The 17,500-nt window shown below is 39.9% G+C and overlaps 1 protein-coding gene across 1 annotated transcript in view; it reads left to right on the top strand.

Moving 5' to 3' along the window:
* Positions 1-17,500, top strand: part of BRWD3 (bromodomain and WD repeat-containing protein) — a gene marked incomplete in the record, with an annotated part of 36,136 nt that overhangs the window by 15,623 nt on the left and 3,013 nt on the right. Inside the window, 16 exon segments of the mRNA XM_070143607.1 lie at positions 4,979-5,095; positions 5,287-5,487; positions 5,820-6,043; positions 6,527-6,714; positions 7,511-7,736; positions 8,033-8,359; positions 8,910-9,256; positions 10,033-10,362; positions 10,680-10,928; positions 11,056-11,263; positions 11,503-11,676; positions 12,582-12,829; positions 13,296-13,447; positions 13,965-14,213; positions 15,290-15,470; positions 15,730-16,051. Coding sequence (XP_069999708.1) covers positions 4,979-5,095; positions 5,287-5,487; positions 5,820-6,043; positions 6,527-6,714; positions 7,511-7,736; positions 8,033-8,359; positions 8,910-9,256; positions 10,033-10,362; positions 10,680-10,928; positions 11,056-11,263; positions 11,503-11,676; positions 12,582-12,829; positions 13,296-13,447; positions 13,965-14,213; positions 15,290-15,470; positions 15,730-16,051 — 3,743 coding nt within the window.

Genomic DNA, 17,500 nt, shown 5'->3' with positions numbered 1-17,500 from the left:
ATGGGCAGGATCATCCTGAGGAAAGCGAGCCAGGTGGCCGTATAGCCTGAGTTGGCGATCACGGATTGTGCAGATAACAGGGCTTGTGTCAGTCTCACGGTGCAACCGTTGGTTGGACACATGGTCCCGCCAACAGTACCCCATGATCTGGCGCAAGGACCTATTGCAAAAGGCTTCAAGACGAGCCTCCAAGGCACAGGACAATGTCCAGGTTTCGCTACCGTATAGCAAAACTGGCATTATCAGGGCCTTGAAAACCCGAAGCTTGGTCCTTCTGCACAGGTACCGACATCTCCAAATACTCTTGTTGAGAGAGTTCATGACCCCTGCTGCCAGGCCAATCCGTCTGCTGACTTCATGGTCTGACAGCCCAGAGTTATGAACTACACTACCAAGGTATGTAAAGCTCTCTGTGACTTCAATGTCCTCGCCGCAAGCACGTACCGACTGAACAGGTTCTCCTATCAAGTCCCCAAATTCCTGGACCTTGGTCTTGGTCCAGGAGACCTCTAGACCCAGGGGCTTTGCTTCATTGCTAAATGCATCGAGAGCCGCCACTAGGGTTTCCAAAGACTCAGATAGAATGGCAACGTCATCAGCAAAGTCAAGGTCTGTAACTTTGATATTGCCCAGCGTTGCCCCACAATGACTTTGAACAGTAGCTCTGCCCAGTATCCAGTCCATGCAAGTGTTGAAAAGAGTTGGTGCAAGGACACAGCCTTGCCTCACTCCTGAACTAACAGGAAAGAAGCTCGACAGGCCCCCAACACACTTTACAGCACTTTCAGTACCAGTATACAGGCTTGCTATTAGTCTAATAATCCTTGTTGGTATTCCTCTCAGCCTCAGGATATTCCCAAAGTGACTCCCGATGCACCGTATCGAACGCCTTCTTGAGGTCGATGTAGGCTGCAAGCAGCCCACGCCCGAATTCACGACGGCGCTCTACAATGACTCGAAGCGCGAGGATACGGTCTATTGTGGACTTACCAGGAGTGAATCCGGATTGCTCCAGTCTCTGGTGCCTCAGTAGATGGTCTCTGATACGTCTCAGAAGGATGTGGGCGAGAACCTTGCCTGGTACACTGAGCAGTGTGATGCCTCGGTGATTGCTGCAGTCCCAACGGTCCCCCTTCCCCTTCCAGAGAGGGATGACCACACCCCTCAACAGGTCAGGAGGAATGGAACCGGACTGCCAGATGGCAGCCAGGACAGCATGTAACCCCCGTGCCATAGGTTCACCACCAGCCTTTAACAGTTCAGCTGGTATGCCGCAGATACCAGCTGCTTTACCACTCTTCAGCTTGGAAATCGCCCCCCTAACTTCAGTTAGGGAGGGAGGGTCCTCACTGATAGGTGGATCTGGCAGCGGGATCTCGCAACTACCCGCATCCAAGTTAACTGTTGGTGGGTCAACCTAGTACAGCTGCTCAAAATACTCAGCCCAACGTCCCCGCACCGCAACAGGATCTGAAACGATCTGACCACTTACTGAGCGAACTGCTGTCACCTGTGAAGAGGGCTTGGAGTTCAGCTTTCTCAGGGCTTGGTATGCAGGACGAAGGTCATTTACTAAGAAATGGCCTTCTACCTCCTCTGCAAGACTCCTAATAAACTGTTCCTTGTCCCTTCTTAACAGGGACCGAGTTCTGCGCACATGAGAACGGTGCAATTCCCGATCCCCTGTCAGACGAGCCGCACGACATGCATCTGTGGCTTCCAGTGTCTCCCGCGAGATGGAATTCTGTACTGCTCTCGGGCGTACACCAATCGTATCTTGAGCTGCATCAAGCGTTTCACGCTTAAAGGTATCCCACTGAAGAACAGGGTCTGTCAGACTGCCAAGCACTGCGAAACGATCAGAGATTGCCTCAGCAAACCCGCGGGCACACTCCCCCTCCCTCAGCCTGTCCAAATGAAACACCCTAGGGTGATCATTTGACCGCTGGGGGGTTTTGAAGTGGACTCGGAGGGTAGCCACAACCAATCTATGGTCAGTACCACAGAACTCAGCACTCCTGTACAGCCTGCAATTTTGAAGGATCCTCCAACGAGTGCTAACAAGTATGTGGTCGATCTCCTTGGCTGCGTTACCCGCATCACTGTACCATGTCCAGCGATGAGGGTCTGGGCGCTGGTACCAGGAGCCAGAAATCCTCAATTTCTGGGACCTAGCAAAGTCCCGGAAAAGGAGGCTATTCTCGCTACCAGCATCAGCTCCTGAACCATGGGGACCGACAGACATCTCATAGCCAGCTCGATCACAGCCAGATACCGCATTGAAGTCGCCCAGAACAATGCGAATATCTCGTCGGGGACATCTGTCTGCCACAGATGTAAGTTTGGCGTAGAACATCTCTTTCACGTCAAGTTTACAAACATCGGTAGGAGCGTACACAGCAATAAGAGACATGAAGCCAAAAGAAAGCTTCAATCTCAATACCATTATACGCTCATCAACAGGAGTAACCTCTACTACCGAGGGCTGGAGTCTGCTGGAGACGGCAATGGCTACTCCCTGGAGATGGTGGCCATCGCTGCGGCCCGACCAGTAATAGGTGTAGCCACCTACACAGGTCGTGCCGCTGCCAGGCCTCCTCACCTCCGAGAGAGCAGCCACCTCAACTCTCAGCCTCCCCAGTTCCCTCGACAGTAGAGGCAACCGATCATCCTGACGCAAAGAACGGACGTTCCAAGCCCCCACCCTGACTTCCCGCCTGAGGTTCAGCCTCTGGCAGTCGCTCCGGGTGGATGCCACCTCTGCCACCCCCACCGACGTTGCCCCATATAAAAGGGGGTGGCGGGCTGCGTGCCCCATCATCCACCTGTGGGGTTCCCGAGGGCTTTCCCCCACAAGCTTCACTCTGGGCTGGCGGCCACCAGAGCGCAGGCGAGACGGGTAGTCCCCGTTCCCAGCCTGCGCTCCAGCAGTCGCCCTCCCAGCAGGGCCCACAGTCCGCCTCACTTGCTGGGTGGGAGGGGCTTTTCCCCTCCTCCCAGCCTCTCCATTTATATGTTTTACTGCCGATTGGTTTATATCTGGGGGGAGGAGGACTGGCAGGGCCCACCTCCCCCGAGCCTCCCATTAACCCCAGGGGGCTAGGGGGCAGGAGTTGGTACAGGGCCAGGGCGTGTCCACACGCCGGTGGGCCATGGCCCTGAACCTCTGGGGCCTCCTGCTGCTCCGAGATCCCCCTCAGTTTAGCCTGGAACCGCAAGGTACCCAGTTTCCATGGGTGGCCACGAGGAGGCACTGCAGGGAGTCTCGATGATGGAGAGGCTATGCACTGGCAGGGGGAGGCTTATGCAGAGCTGCTCCCTTTTTCGCACGAGGCTAGCCAGCGGTGGCAGCTGTAAGCGAGAAGACATGCAGAAGCTCTTAACACTAACTAGACTACCACTCCATCGCTTCACACCACCCTGCGCATGAAGCACCCACCCATACATATACATAAACATATAAATATACATATATATAAACATATATACATAGATGAACATATGCATATATATATATATATAAAAACTTTATATATATATATATATATATATATATATATATATATATATTATATATATAAGTTTATATATATATATATGCATATGTTCATCTATGTATATATGTTTATATATATATAAATATACATATATATAAACATATATACATAGATGAACATATGCATATATATATATAAAAACTTTATATATATATATATATATATATATATATATATATATATATATAAAGTTTTTATATATATATATGCATATGTTCATCTATGTATATATGTTTATATATATGTATATTTATATATATATAAACATATATACATAGATGAACATATGCATATATATATATATAAACTTATATATATATAATATATATATATATATATATATATATATATATATATATATATATAAAGTTTTTATATATATATATATGCATATGTTCATCTATGTATATATGTTTATATATATGTATATTTATATGTTTATGTATATGTATATATATATACATTTATGTATATGAATATTTATATATATATATATATATATATATATATATATATATATATATATATTATTTGTATGTTTATATATATGTACATGTAAATGTTTATATATGTGTATGTATTTACATGTATATTTATATATTAGAATATATGAATATGTATTTTTTTTTTTTTTATGTATGCATATATGTATATATATGTATATATACATATATATATATATATATATATATATATATATATATATATATATATGTATGTATGTATGTGTGTGTATATGTATATATATATATATATATATATATATATATATATATATATATATATATATATATATATATGTGTGTGTGTGTGTGTGTGTGTGTGTGTGTGTATGTATGTATGTATGTATGTATGTATGTATGTATGTATGTATATATATATATATATGTATATATATATATATATAAAATTCTAAGTAAGATTAGATGTTTTCACAATTGCTAGAAAACTTTTGAGATGACCTATAGGTTTCTAAATTTCCATTACTTTTTCTTTTCTTTTCATTGTAAGGAGTAATGTTGTAGAATGATACTTCATATTCCTATACTGATGAGAGTTATTGCACTTTCTAAATTTCAAGCACATTTATTAGGAAGTGGCAGTCACACTGTATGTTTGTTGTTGAATCTTTAGTTTTAGGAGGTATCCATGGGTCCTTGGCCCTGTTCTTGGTTTGCCAAACTCTATGTGATGTGGAGTTTGTACAAATATTGTTTTTCAAATTTATGTTTAAGGCTATTGTATGAAGTAATTGGATGGATTAATTTTCTTAGCTTGCGTAAGATTAGAATTCCTTTGAATACTTCATGTGTATAAATTCAAGAGAATGTGCTGTACTTGTTTGAAAAGGTTAAGTATTGTCGTAAGTTGGATCTCCTACAAGGATTATTCACAATCCTGTTTTTATTTCACAATTTCAGTTCTAAACCCCTCAAAGTGAATGAAAGAGTGAGACCAGGAAATGCACAGCTGATTTGTGCATCGTTTAGTGCAGGAGGACATTTCCTGGCAGTGGGAGGAGCTGACCATTTTGTCAGGTAGGAAGCATCCCAGTTGAACCCAAAGTTACATGTGATCATTCAGTCATTATGGTTTCAGTTAATACCAAAGTTGCATATGATAATGCAATAAATATGGTTTCAATTAATACCAAAGTTACATATTATACCGTAGTCAATATAGTTTCAATTAACACCTTGTAATAACTTTTAATTTCTTTTATGTACAGAGTATATCATCTTGGTGGAGAAGATGGAGTAGAGAAGCTCATTGAGACAGAGCGGCATCAGGACCGTGTTGATAGTATCCAGTGGTGCCACAAAGGATTGATGTTTGTGTCAGGCAGTCGTGATGGTACAGCACTTGTATGGCGCTACGAAACACAACAGTGGAAGAACCTCATCTTGAATATGACTGACAGACTTCCTGGGTGAGTGTGTTTGCTATGATTCTGCTTAACTGCGTGAGATCAGGAACTCTTTATTTATTCTGTCAACAGACATAGAATAGCAGTTTTAAACCGAGTAAACTGAAAGATTGTATTTACCAATAGGAAGGAGAAGTGGAAAAGGGAAGAAACTAGCAGTTGAAAAAGATAAAAAAAAAAAAAAAAAAAAAATCTGAAAAGATACTTTTCTATTTTTACTAATGCAAGAAGTCCTTTTATGCAAATAACCTTTCAAAAATGTAAAGATGTTTCTGAAATAAAAACTTTTTGTTTGTTTTGTTTTTGGTGTAAAACTATCCAATCCATTTTTACAGGGACAGTCCTCCATCTGAAGAGATACGTCGGCTCCAAGTAACAATGGTAGGATGGAACAGGAGTGATGAATATGTCATCACAGCTAGCAATGACAAGTGGTTGCGAGTGTGGGATAGTAGCCAAGGCAAGCTTAAACATATTCTCAGGGGCCATGAGGATAACTCCTATGTGATTGAGGCACATCCCCTCGAAAATAATATTATCCTGACTGCAGCTCATGATGGTAAGGAGCTTTAATTGTGATATATAGGAAGCCTTTCATTTTATGTATAGTTGTTTTGAGGTGCATCTGTGTATGTATAAGTGAAGAAAATATTTGTGTTGTTGATAGGCTGCAATGGTAATGTTTCAGTTTGGAAGAACTGGGTAGGAAGCCAGTCTAAATGTTTATTTCTCATAAATCCCAAACATAAGAATTTAAGTTCTGTTTTTTGTGTGGGTATGGGTGTTTGGAAGGGTGGATGGGTGGATGGGTATCTGTACATGATTCTATAATGTAACATTTCAAAAAAAGTATTATCATCAGGATGCAGAGAATATGTTTAGTTGAAATTATTTCCATGTTTGAATATATACTCAGTTTGTCAGTAATGTACTCCAGTGCGAAGAAATGTCAGATTTAGAGACATTCTTCACATGCTATAACAATGTCACAAGCTAGAGCATGGCACTTTGTCAATTATCACATTTGTAATTACTATTACAGGTCAATTGATGATCTGGGATATCAGCACAGGAACTCTGGTGAGAAGCTTTAAAAATACCATTGAAGGCCAAGGTTATGGTGCATTATTTGATGCCAAGTGGTCACCTGATGGTTACACTATAGCAACAACAGATTCTCATGGACATCTCATTCTCTTTGGTATTGGACACAATGAGAAATTCAAGAAGGTATTGTTAAGAAAGTAGATTTTGTTTTGATACCACTATAGTATTACAGCATTGGTTCTCAACCCTTTGACCTCCATGGAGCATGTTTCTATGAAAATTTAATAAGGTGGTATAGGCATGATAGGAAGTAGCCTTTTTGACATTTTATACAGTAGGATGTAATTTTGTGATTATTCAAACATATATGAGCTTTTGATATTAAATTATTTGATAGTCCAGGTTTACATTGCTACAAATGATTATTAGAAACCAATAGAAATTAATTGGAACAGTTTTTAGGAGGTAGAAAATGTTAGTACATAGAATAAACTGAACAGAGTCATTACAGTTTTGGTCATTATGTCATAACCCCCTAGCAATTCTCTTTACCCCTCTTGGGGCTCTGCCAAGGGGTTGTAGTGAGGGAGGCTTCAGAATCAGTTCCTCTGACTTACCCTTTATCTTTTTTTCTTTATTCATCATTGAGCTCTCCTGGCTTCTCTTTCCCTTTCTACAAGTTCCTTTTAAACTGAAATTGGACATGTTGCCAAAAATGTATACATGTGGGTCTTGGGGTCTGCAGACCACACGACTAAGGGGATCTAGCAAGCGAAGCTTTAAAATAAATTTCTATCATTTTTTTTGTTCATTCATTCTTGATTTTGTCATGCCTCCTTCCTTTTAACCTGATACTGGACAGAAATGTTCACAAGATTTGTATGCATGCCTATATGGAAATATATAGATATCTGTGTGCAATGAAAATGTTGCATTTACTTATTCCTAATTGTAATATCCTCTATTTCTTTCTATTTAGATACCAAAAGAGCTTTTCTTTCATACGGACTATCGGCCTCTTGTGCGAGATGCCAATAACCATGTGCTGGATGAGCAGACTCAGATGGCACCACACCTCATGCCACCCCCATTCTTGGTCAACATGGATGGTGACCCATATCCTCCCGAATACCAGAGGCTTGTACCTGGTCGAGAAAACTGCAGACATGACCAGCTTATTCCAAATGTTTTATTGAATGCAAATGGTGAGTGTGTGTGGTGGTTATCAGTGCATTGATAAGCAAGAAATAAAGATCACAGGGTGGGAAAAAATCAAATGCCAAGGGTACAGACATTTTGGGCCTATTAATTTTTAGCTCATGTTTTGGCATAATTTTTTCTAGCATGTTTCCGCATTTTATATTTGTCCTAGAATTTCAAGGGAAATGGGCTGGACACATATGCAACCCTTTTCCCCCTCCATTAGGTGGTCATACAAAATAAATTAATTACAGTTTCATTTGAATGTTGTTCAACACTGGGCATTCACTCTTTCTCTCAGGTGACCAAGAGGTGCTAGATGCAGCACTACAGGACTATGAGCATCCTCCTGCAAATGCTCCAAATGCTCCAGCTCCTGAGGCTGCCGGTGGCCAGAGACCGAACATTGATGAAATGATAGAACGGCTTGCCCAAGAACAAGACCAAAGAATAGCCCATAATAGAAGACCATCTGACGCAGCTATTGACCAGCCAGGCCCAAGCAATGTGCGAGAAAGAAGAGAAAGTAGTAGTGCGCGGGGAGAACGGAGAGCCAGTTCAGGAGGTCCCCCAACAGATCACTCTTATGCTGTTGCTGCTCTCCATGACCCACTCTCACCCAGAGCAAGTGAGTTAGCTACAGGTCATTTGATGCCTTTTGTAACCTCCAGCATGTGTTCACTTGCAAACAAGGTGTTGATTTTTTTTTCAATAAGGTGGTGTTCTTTATTCTAAAATGATTAATTTTACGCTCAAAAAAATTTACATTTTTACATTATGCTATTAAGTACATAGTGGACAATTAGAGTAGAAAAAGTTATTGCAATATCCACCAAATATCACATTTGAATTTCAGCCCTTATATTGCACTCACAACAGAAAGAGATGCGGTTGACTTAGTGAGAAAAGAATCTATAGGAAAAAGAGTGTGAGGATTGCCTTGTGGGTGTAGCCAATAAAGAGATAAAAGGATCAAATAGAAGCCAGGAAATAGCTTGTCAGTTTTTGAAAGACTGTGCAACAATTTGTTTACAGTTTCAAAGGGGAAAAAGTGTTACTTAAAAGCATTTAGGGGTAGATTTTAGGTCTCTTACTTTCTTACATTTACTTTTATCTTTTTTCTCTCTTTCTTTTCTTTGTCTTATGAAGTGATGTATAATGTTCTGAATAATTGCCAGGCCGAGCTGGAACTCGGCGAGTAGGCGATGTGGAAGGCGTGCGACAGTCAACAGGAAACTGGCAGCGTGATCCCAACATGAAGTGGAATCGTCGTATCATCATACGCCAACAACAGCACTCAAACATCAAACAAAACCTCAATAACAGAAGGATTCTCGGAGAGTATGAGTTACATTTGTATGATGAAGAAAGTCGCAAGAAACCTGAACCAGTTAAATCCCCAGAACAGCAGCAACATGAGGCAGAGAGAAAAACAAGGAAGAAACAGAAAAAGCAAACTCATTCCTATTCAACACGCTCTGTCAGAGAATCCAGAAGAGGGCCCTATGAAGGCCAGGAGTTTGAGGTTTGTTTTTACATTTGTTTAGTGGTTCATGTTCAGATCTCCTTAATAATTACAAGTGTGTAGTAAAAGAAAGCAAATATGTTATTATGTGTTAGAAATTTTTTTGGATATGCTATTAATTTGAGCAGCAGATATAGCTTTAAACCCAAAAAGATGTTGATGTTCAGAGTTTCCTGTGCAGACAGGAGAAGAAAGCATGCCTTATTGTTCAACTCTAATAACTGAGATATCAGTGTAAAGCATTCTAATATGGATAATTTTTGGACAGATTTTGGGTTCCCTCCATTGTGCAAACTGAAAAACAAGAATAAATATTTAAAGTTAATGATACTTTTCAAGTGCAGTTCAAGCTGCTATATTATATGTTGATGTAAAGATAAGTTTATAAAGTAACTTTAACTCAGTTGATGTTCAGTAAAACCTGAGGCACAATTTCCTTTTTATCCAACATTTCCCCATGAACTCACATGTCTTTGCCACTATTTGGTTGGATTTAGGAATACTGATATCTAAGTTTGTTAAATCTCATGTTTACATATGAAAACATCACTAAAGATTGGTTCCCATGATATTTGAGGCACATATTTAATGGTAAACCTTTAATTTTATGTTTTGTAGTTTTCTGATGAAAATGTTTGACTGTCTGACTGCATTAAATAAAATGTCAGACTCTAGAACCAGAATCGGTTTCACTTTAAATCTATCATTTAGAACTTGCTTGCTTTTTAAGGGCTAAACAGGATTGCAGGATGACTAATTACAAAAAAAATCCACAGGATGCAGAGAATCCACCAGGGTCCAGCAGCCCAGGCACCTCCTCTGGTACAGAAATAGAGAATGAAGAGCTCCAAGAGTCCTCCAGCTCAGATGATCAGTCCACAGACTACTCTGACTGGACAGCTGATGCAGGTTTCAGCCTTGAACCCCCCAAGAGAACAGCTCACAAACAGAAAAAATCCATAAGGAAGGGGAGGAGAAAAGGAAGGTTGACAAGTGATGATGATGATGACAAGGAAAATAAAGATGATGATGATGAAGAGGATGATGAAGAGGATGATGATATGGAAAAGGGAAAATCTGCTTCAACACCTCGTGTACAGAGAAAGGTTAGTGATGGAATGTTTTGATATGAACATAATTCTGTAAAGGCTTTTAACCGACTCACGTCGGGTACATTTTGTAGCCAATTAAAAAAAAAATCCGGGCGGCTACAAAATCGGCGGTCAGAGCTTCCTCCGGAGTCTGTCCGCCTGCCAGCCGCGTGCTGCTGCTGCGTCACACTGGCAGGACGCCTGGCAATGTTTATTTTTTCCGGTGTCTCATATATGTGACACCTGGCACGATTGGGTTAAAGATGAATATGTATATTTTTATAGATTTGTGTGCAAAATTGTGTATACTAAGTAAACATATTTCTTGGCAGCTAAGAGCACCACGACCTAACTTGTCGGAGTTAAATGGAGCGGCTGATGAGATTCCTGAAGAGTACCGTCCACCTGAATGGTTGACGGAAACCTTCCCCAAGAAGGCACCTTACTTCCCACAAATGGGAGATGAACTCATATATTTTATGCAGGGCCACATGCTCTATGTAGAAGCCGTCATGAATAGAAAGCTCTATACCATTGACAAAAGGAGTCTCCCATGGATGAGAACTACAAATAAATTGAGGGTGAGATAAAAGGCAAAAGCTTTGAAGTTTGTAGAATGTGCAGATGAATGTTACCATATATGGGACCATCTGAAATTACATTTTTTCTGTTTTATCTTAAGAAATTGTTTGTGATCTCTCCAAACAGGATCAAGAGTTTGTAAAAATCATAGGCATCAAGTATGAGATTAAGCCACCACGCCTTTGCTGCCTCAAGCTTGGGATAATGGATCTTGGGCGAGGAAAGCTCACCTCGGATTCATTCACCATTAAATACCATGACATGCCAGATGTACTTGATTTTCTTATATTAAAGGCCACGTACAATTATGCCATGAGTAGACACTGGCAGAAAGGTAATGGTTGCAGAAGTGTTGTTGAATTTTATTTATTTTATTTTATTTTATTTTATTTATGTATATATATGTATTTTTTTTCTACTGGAAGGACACTTGTTCAGTTTTTTGTCATGCTTTTGTTTTTTAGATGGATTTTGCTCATATAATTGTTTGTAATTTTCAGTAATTATTATTCTTGTAAGGTATGTCATTACAGTTTTGTGATGAATGATGCAGTTTCTCCCTCAACTGGATAGGTGACAGGTTCAGATGCATAATTGATGACGCATGGTGGTTAGGCACTGTGGAAAGCCATGAGCCTCACCTACCCGAGTTCCCCGACTCCATGTTCATGTGCTACAGAGTCTTGTGGGATAATGGAGAAGAAGAGAGACTGAGTCCGTGGGATATGGAACCCATTGATGAAAACAGTAAGTTGAGGATGTTAGAGAGATGTTTCAGTTGTATTAACTCATTTGTCATGATTTTTAGGTTTATTATGGTTATTTATTTTTGTTTGTCTTTTTGTGTGTTTATGTTTGGTGAGGAGACTTTAGTGAAAAGCTTTCTTTTCCTTTTTTCTCGTGTCATTTGACTTTGGTTGGATAAGTACATTTGGGAAGGAAATTATTTTTAGAAATTACAATGGTTATTAAAAAGGGATTTTTTTTTTTTTTTTTTTTTTTTCCCATTTGATTTTTTCATTTGATTATTATTGTTGTTATTGTATGCATGTGTGTGGTCATTATAAGAAGTTTTTTTTTTTTTTTTTTTTTTTTTCCCCCATTTGATATATGTGTAGGGGGGGGGGGGGATAGGTGTCCAGCTACCGAAATCCAGTGCTCTGAGGAAAATGTAATATTCATTGTAGCTTTGTTTTATGAAATGGTTTTACACATAGACGGCTCCATCTATGTGTAAAATCCATCCATCTACCAAGGTGTCAATTAGTAGTCCTCATGACTCTCTTGGTTTCCCTTTTCCTTCAGTTTTTGTTCTTTTTTTCCTAGTGCAATGGTATTATTATTATTATCTTTATAGACTTACAGTTATTATGATTAGTAAAATGAGATATAAGAGAATATTTCTAAAACAATGAAATTGGAAAGCAGAGGAGAAGTTTCTACTAATAATTGTCTCTTAAGGTGTGACAAAACACTTGTGGAGCCATCTATGTTTAAAGACAATAAACTAAAATCACAGTGGACTAGCATGCTTGTACATACCATCCCCAGTTAACATGTATAGAGTGAAAAAGAAAATGTTATATCTGCAACCTTATTGATAGCAATATTTAATGTTTTTTACCTTTAATGGAGCTTTCCTTTGTCCACAGTGGAAGTAATGGAAAGAGGTGGTAGTGTGGCAGTAAAGCCCAAAGAGCTTGAGGAACTACTCTACCGACCTCAGTCTGAGGAGTGGGCAGGGCGTAATCCTGATCAGGAATGTGATCGCATCAGTCATGGCCTTTCCCTCATCATGACACTGGCCATTGCTGAGCCCTTCCTCGTTCCTGTTGATCTCAACGCATATCCAATGTATGCCTTAACCATAGACTATCCAATGGATCTCACTACCATCAAGGTACTGGTTCTGCTGTTATATTAATTTATTATGTTCTTTTTTATTCTGTTTTTGGGTGGAGGGGAGAAAATTAATTATTTGACATTCATTTATGATGTATGTGTAATAGTACGGACTCTAATTCGAAAGGTTTTTATCATAGCCTTAAAAGGATCAAATGTGTACAAGAAGGAAGATATGACATAACTTGAATTTTTAATTTTGATATTAACTGGTCTTAATAATGATAAAGGCAAAAAGTAGATTATCAGTCCCATCATCTTTCAGCTGGTCATGAGCAAGAATGGAATGACACAGTTACTGCTGCAATAATATGATTAAATCTTTCTTTCTTTTTCTTTGCACTTTCTCTTCCTTCCTTCCTATCCACTATCACTTGTTTCCTTTATTCATGCTTTTACTATCACAGAGAACTTTGTTGTATAATTGTGTGTTTACATCTTTGTTATTTTATTCTCAATCTCAGAGTAGACTAGACAACCGCTTCTATCGGCGTATCAATGCAGTCCAGTTTGATGTGCGGTACCTGGCCACCAACACAGAAAAATTCAACCAGAAAGGAAGCAATATTGTTAGGCAAGCCAGAATCGTCACTGAACTTTGCTTAAAGCTGATCAAGTGAGTCTTAAGTGGGTTGTATTTTTCACTAACCACAGTTTAGATCATGGAAATCCCTTTTGTCATCATCCCATGGACACCATATAACATATATCCTAGCAGTTACACATGGCAAGTCTCCATGCCACATGGAGTTTAGACTGCTCTGTGTTGTGTGTGTATTAAATAGCTGTTTACTTGATTTACCCTGATTGTGATAATTGAGAAGTTATGACTCTCAAAATAGGCATAAAGACACTTTTTAGTCAATTTTATCAGTATGTATCACAATCATAATTGTGGAGAGCAGGGAAAGCATGCTTCTACTTCTAATTTTTCATTCAAGTGGCTGTCATGCAATTCATGAATGAGGTTGCTTTAGTTAGGAATTTCCTTTGTTTGTCCTTGATATTAACAGTGAAAAAGACCAGAAACAAATATATGATAATAGGTGTGTGTGATGTTAGATAATGGCAACAGGACAAAACATTTATGCTTCTCATTTATCTTGTTCTCATCTTTGACAAATATTCCACAGAGATGACACATGTATTGACCCTACGCCCCTATACCATGAACTGCAAGCCAACTACCACTCTCCAGATCATAGTGATGAGGATCCGACTGGAGAAAGTAGAGGTGGTGGATTGCGGGGTGAAGGCAAGGGGGGCCATAGCAAAGGTCTTCGTGGTCGAGGACAACCCGCAGCTCTAAAGAGGTCATGGCAACAAATGTGTCGAGATCTCCTCAAAAGCATATTTGAAAAAGAAGACTCAATACCTTTCAGGTCAGTGCAGAAACTTAACTTAGCTTCTAACAAAGATACTCATTTGAGGAGATACAAAACTTTTGATAGCACCCTTGATAAAGCAATTGATGTGATCATTGTAAAAAATCAATACCTGATTTTATTATAATAATTTTTTTGGGATAAGAAGGAAATAAAGTTGTCAAATTTTAAATACTTACCTGTAGCTTCTGTCTTTTTGATAAATGTTTATAAGCTATTGTGGTAGCATTGTTAACATCGTCTGGGCCTTGCTATGAAAGGTTTTTATTAAAGCCTTCTTGTCTCCTAACCCATTGGATCTGGATGCTTCAATGCCATCACATGGCCCAAAATACAGGCATTCTGATGGGTGTTTGGCTTGTGTGTGGTAACAAGAATCTATGCCTTCCCTTTGCAGTGTTATTTTCTGTTTCTGCTTAAGCATTTTTAGCTGTTTTGCCATTTTTCAGTGTCCATATTTGTTATTTTATTTGCTTTATCCCAATGTTAATAGAATGTTTTCTGTGCACAGACTCTATATCATGTCTCTAGGTAGTTCATAACTCAGTGCAGGAATAATAACAATGAGTTTTGTTATTTGTTTTTGTTTGTTTTTCCATAATATTTATTATTGTGTGTTAACCTGCACTGCTGGTCACAGTGGCCAGGAATAGGATCCTGAGTATGGAAATAGTGTCCTCCCTGAAGCTGCTACTTTTCAGTCATGGCTCACAGACAGTACATTCTACACTTATTTATTAATGGAAATAATGCAAAAGCCCCTTATTAACTGTCAAAAGAGTCTAATCACCCTTCAAGAGGTTAGTGCATTCATGGCAAGTCTTCATAGTCAAGTTGGGAAATCACTTTCCATATTAGTGAAGATTTGGATACAAGTGCATTGATGCTGCTTTGTTCAGTATTCATAATCTGAGAAACACAAAAATAGTAATAAACAGTATCTCGCTGATTTGTTGCATTCTTGCCAAGGGGATTGGCTGTTTTTATTTTCTTCTTTCTTTCTTTTATGGTCATGTTAATATCAAGACCTTAGGATGATTTATTCTCTCACATAGTATGTTCATTACCTTCAGATTTCCAGTGGACTTGGAGCGTTACCCTGACTACAGCCAGGTAATAGATATACCCATGGACCTCACCACAGTAAGAGAAGAGTTGTCAGCTTCAGGCTACTCTACACCACATGACTTTGCCAAGGATGTTCGACTCATCTTTACAAACTCCAAAAACTACAACACCAACAAGAGGTCCAGGGTGTGTACTATAAATTTTTGTCTAGTTTTCTTCTTTTTCTTCTTCTTCTTCTTGATATTAATGTATGTATATTCTGTCCAAGAGAGGTCTTCAGTATCTGTAGATATTAAACAATAAATTCTTCTGAGAATAGACTTGGTCTCAGGATTATTGGCTTTGGTGCATTTGTTCATGATAAGAGTTTTGATTCACAGTAAATTAAATTAGAAGTAAAAAGGCAGTAATTCCATTTTACTTGATTTTTCTTCCTCTTTTCCAGATTTACTCCATGACTCTACGGTTGGAAGCATATTTTGAGGACCAGATAAAGCCAATATTAGCAAGCTACAAATCAAAAGGTAAGCGTGGTCCATATAAACCTACTCGCGGCCCAAAAGGAAAATTTATATCAGCCTCTCAGAAAATTCTGAGTGGACAGACGTGCACAGCTCAGGCTGGGCATAGCTCCAGCAAGGGGTCTAGTGGTGTCTCTTCAGGGGGGCGTGGAGGTCTGCAGAAGAGGGCTCCACCATCTCGCCTGGGCTCACCTGCATCATCACGCAGTGGAACCTCTGGCAGGATGAGCGGTCCTCGCGCAAAACGTACGTGTGGGTAGCCAATCCCCACGAGTGGCCCAAGCTGTACTGAGTGTTGCTTGGGATGGCTGGATGACTGGCTAATGCCTGCTCTTAATGATGCAAAATTGCTTCATCATGCACTGCCAGTTCTGCAGGAAGCTGCTGCCACAGGCACTGCAAGTTGCAGGAAATGTGTTTGTAGCACTTAAAATTGCAGAAAGCTGCTTCCTGAAGCACTGCAAGACTGCCTTGAAATTTCCCTCTGAAGCACACCAATGTTGCTGTATGCTGCCACCATATATCTAAATGTTATTGGATTTTGTTTCTTCAAAGACTTCTGTGATTAGAGCAGTAAGTCCCCTGATTTGTGTGATGATCATATTACAAAGTAAATTTCTCCTGTTACAAAGACTTTCTCTAAGCATAATATGCTTATGCCAAAGTCTGACAAACGAACATTGTTGTTGACTGGTGTTGCAGCAAAGGAGGGGCAGTCACTAGATATGAATGGGAAGGTCTATATCCTGTCTGCTTTCCTAACATTTCATACATCCAAAAGCAATCTTGTATGGGAAGGAAAAATGCATTCATGTATATATGCTGAATACAAACATTTGCACCAACCTCCACACACAGGTATATTGGCCAATGTATGGATGTATTCATGCATGCATGCATGTGTATGTGTGTGCTGTATATTTATGTATATATTTATATGTATACATATGTATACTCACACATGGGTGCACAGACACACACACACACACACACACACACACACACACACACACACACACACACACACACACACACACACACACACACACACACACACACACACGCACAGAGACGTGTGCACACACACATGCACAGAGACGCGCGCGCACACACATGCACAGAGACGTGCGCACGCACACACGCACAGAGACGCAAGCACACACACACACACACACACAGAGACGCAAGCACACACACACACACACACACACACACACACACACACACACACACACACACACACACGCGCGCGCGCATACACACACACGCACACACACACATGCACACACACACACACACACACACACACACACACACACACACACACACACACACACACACACACACACACACACACATGCGCCCACACACACACACGCGCGCGCGCACACGTAGACACACGCGCGCACACACACACGCGCGCACACACACACGCGCACACACACACACACAAGATAGAAAAATGTGACATAATAATATTCTAAAGATATCACCATAATTTTACATTAGAATGCTATTTAACTACTTTGTGAATGTGAGAAATACTCTAGTATGCACAAAGCAGTTGTCTGTCTTAGATGATGAATTAATATATACCACTAATCAGCATTAGCTCTCATAAAGTGACATGACCTAATAATCACCCAAACCATTAACTGTATTGTAATGATAAATTTAATTTACTGTCTTTTCTTT

The sequence above is a fragment of the Penaeus vannamei genome, chromosome 3 (assembly GCF_042767895.1).
Source record: "Penaeus vannamei isolate JL-2024 chromosome 3, ASM4276789v1, whole genome shotgun sequence".
NCBI lineage: Eukaryota > Metazoa > Arthropoda > Malacostraca > Decapoda > Penaeidae > Penaeus > Penaeus vannamei.
This window is presented reverse-complemented; position numbering and strand designations above follow the sequence as displayed.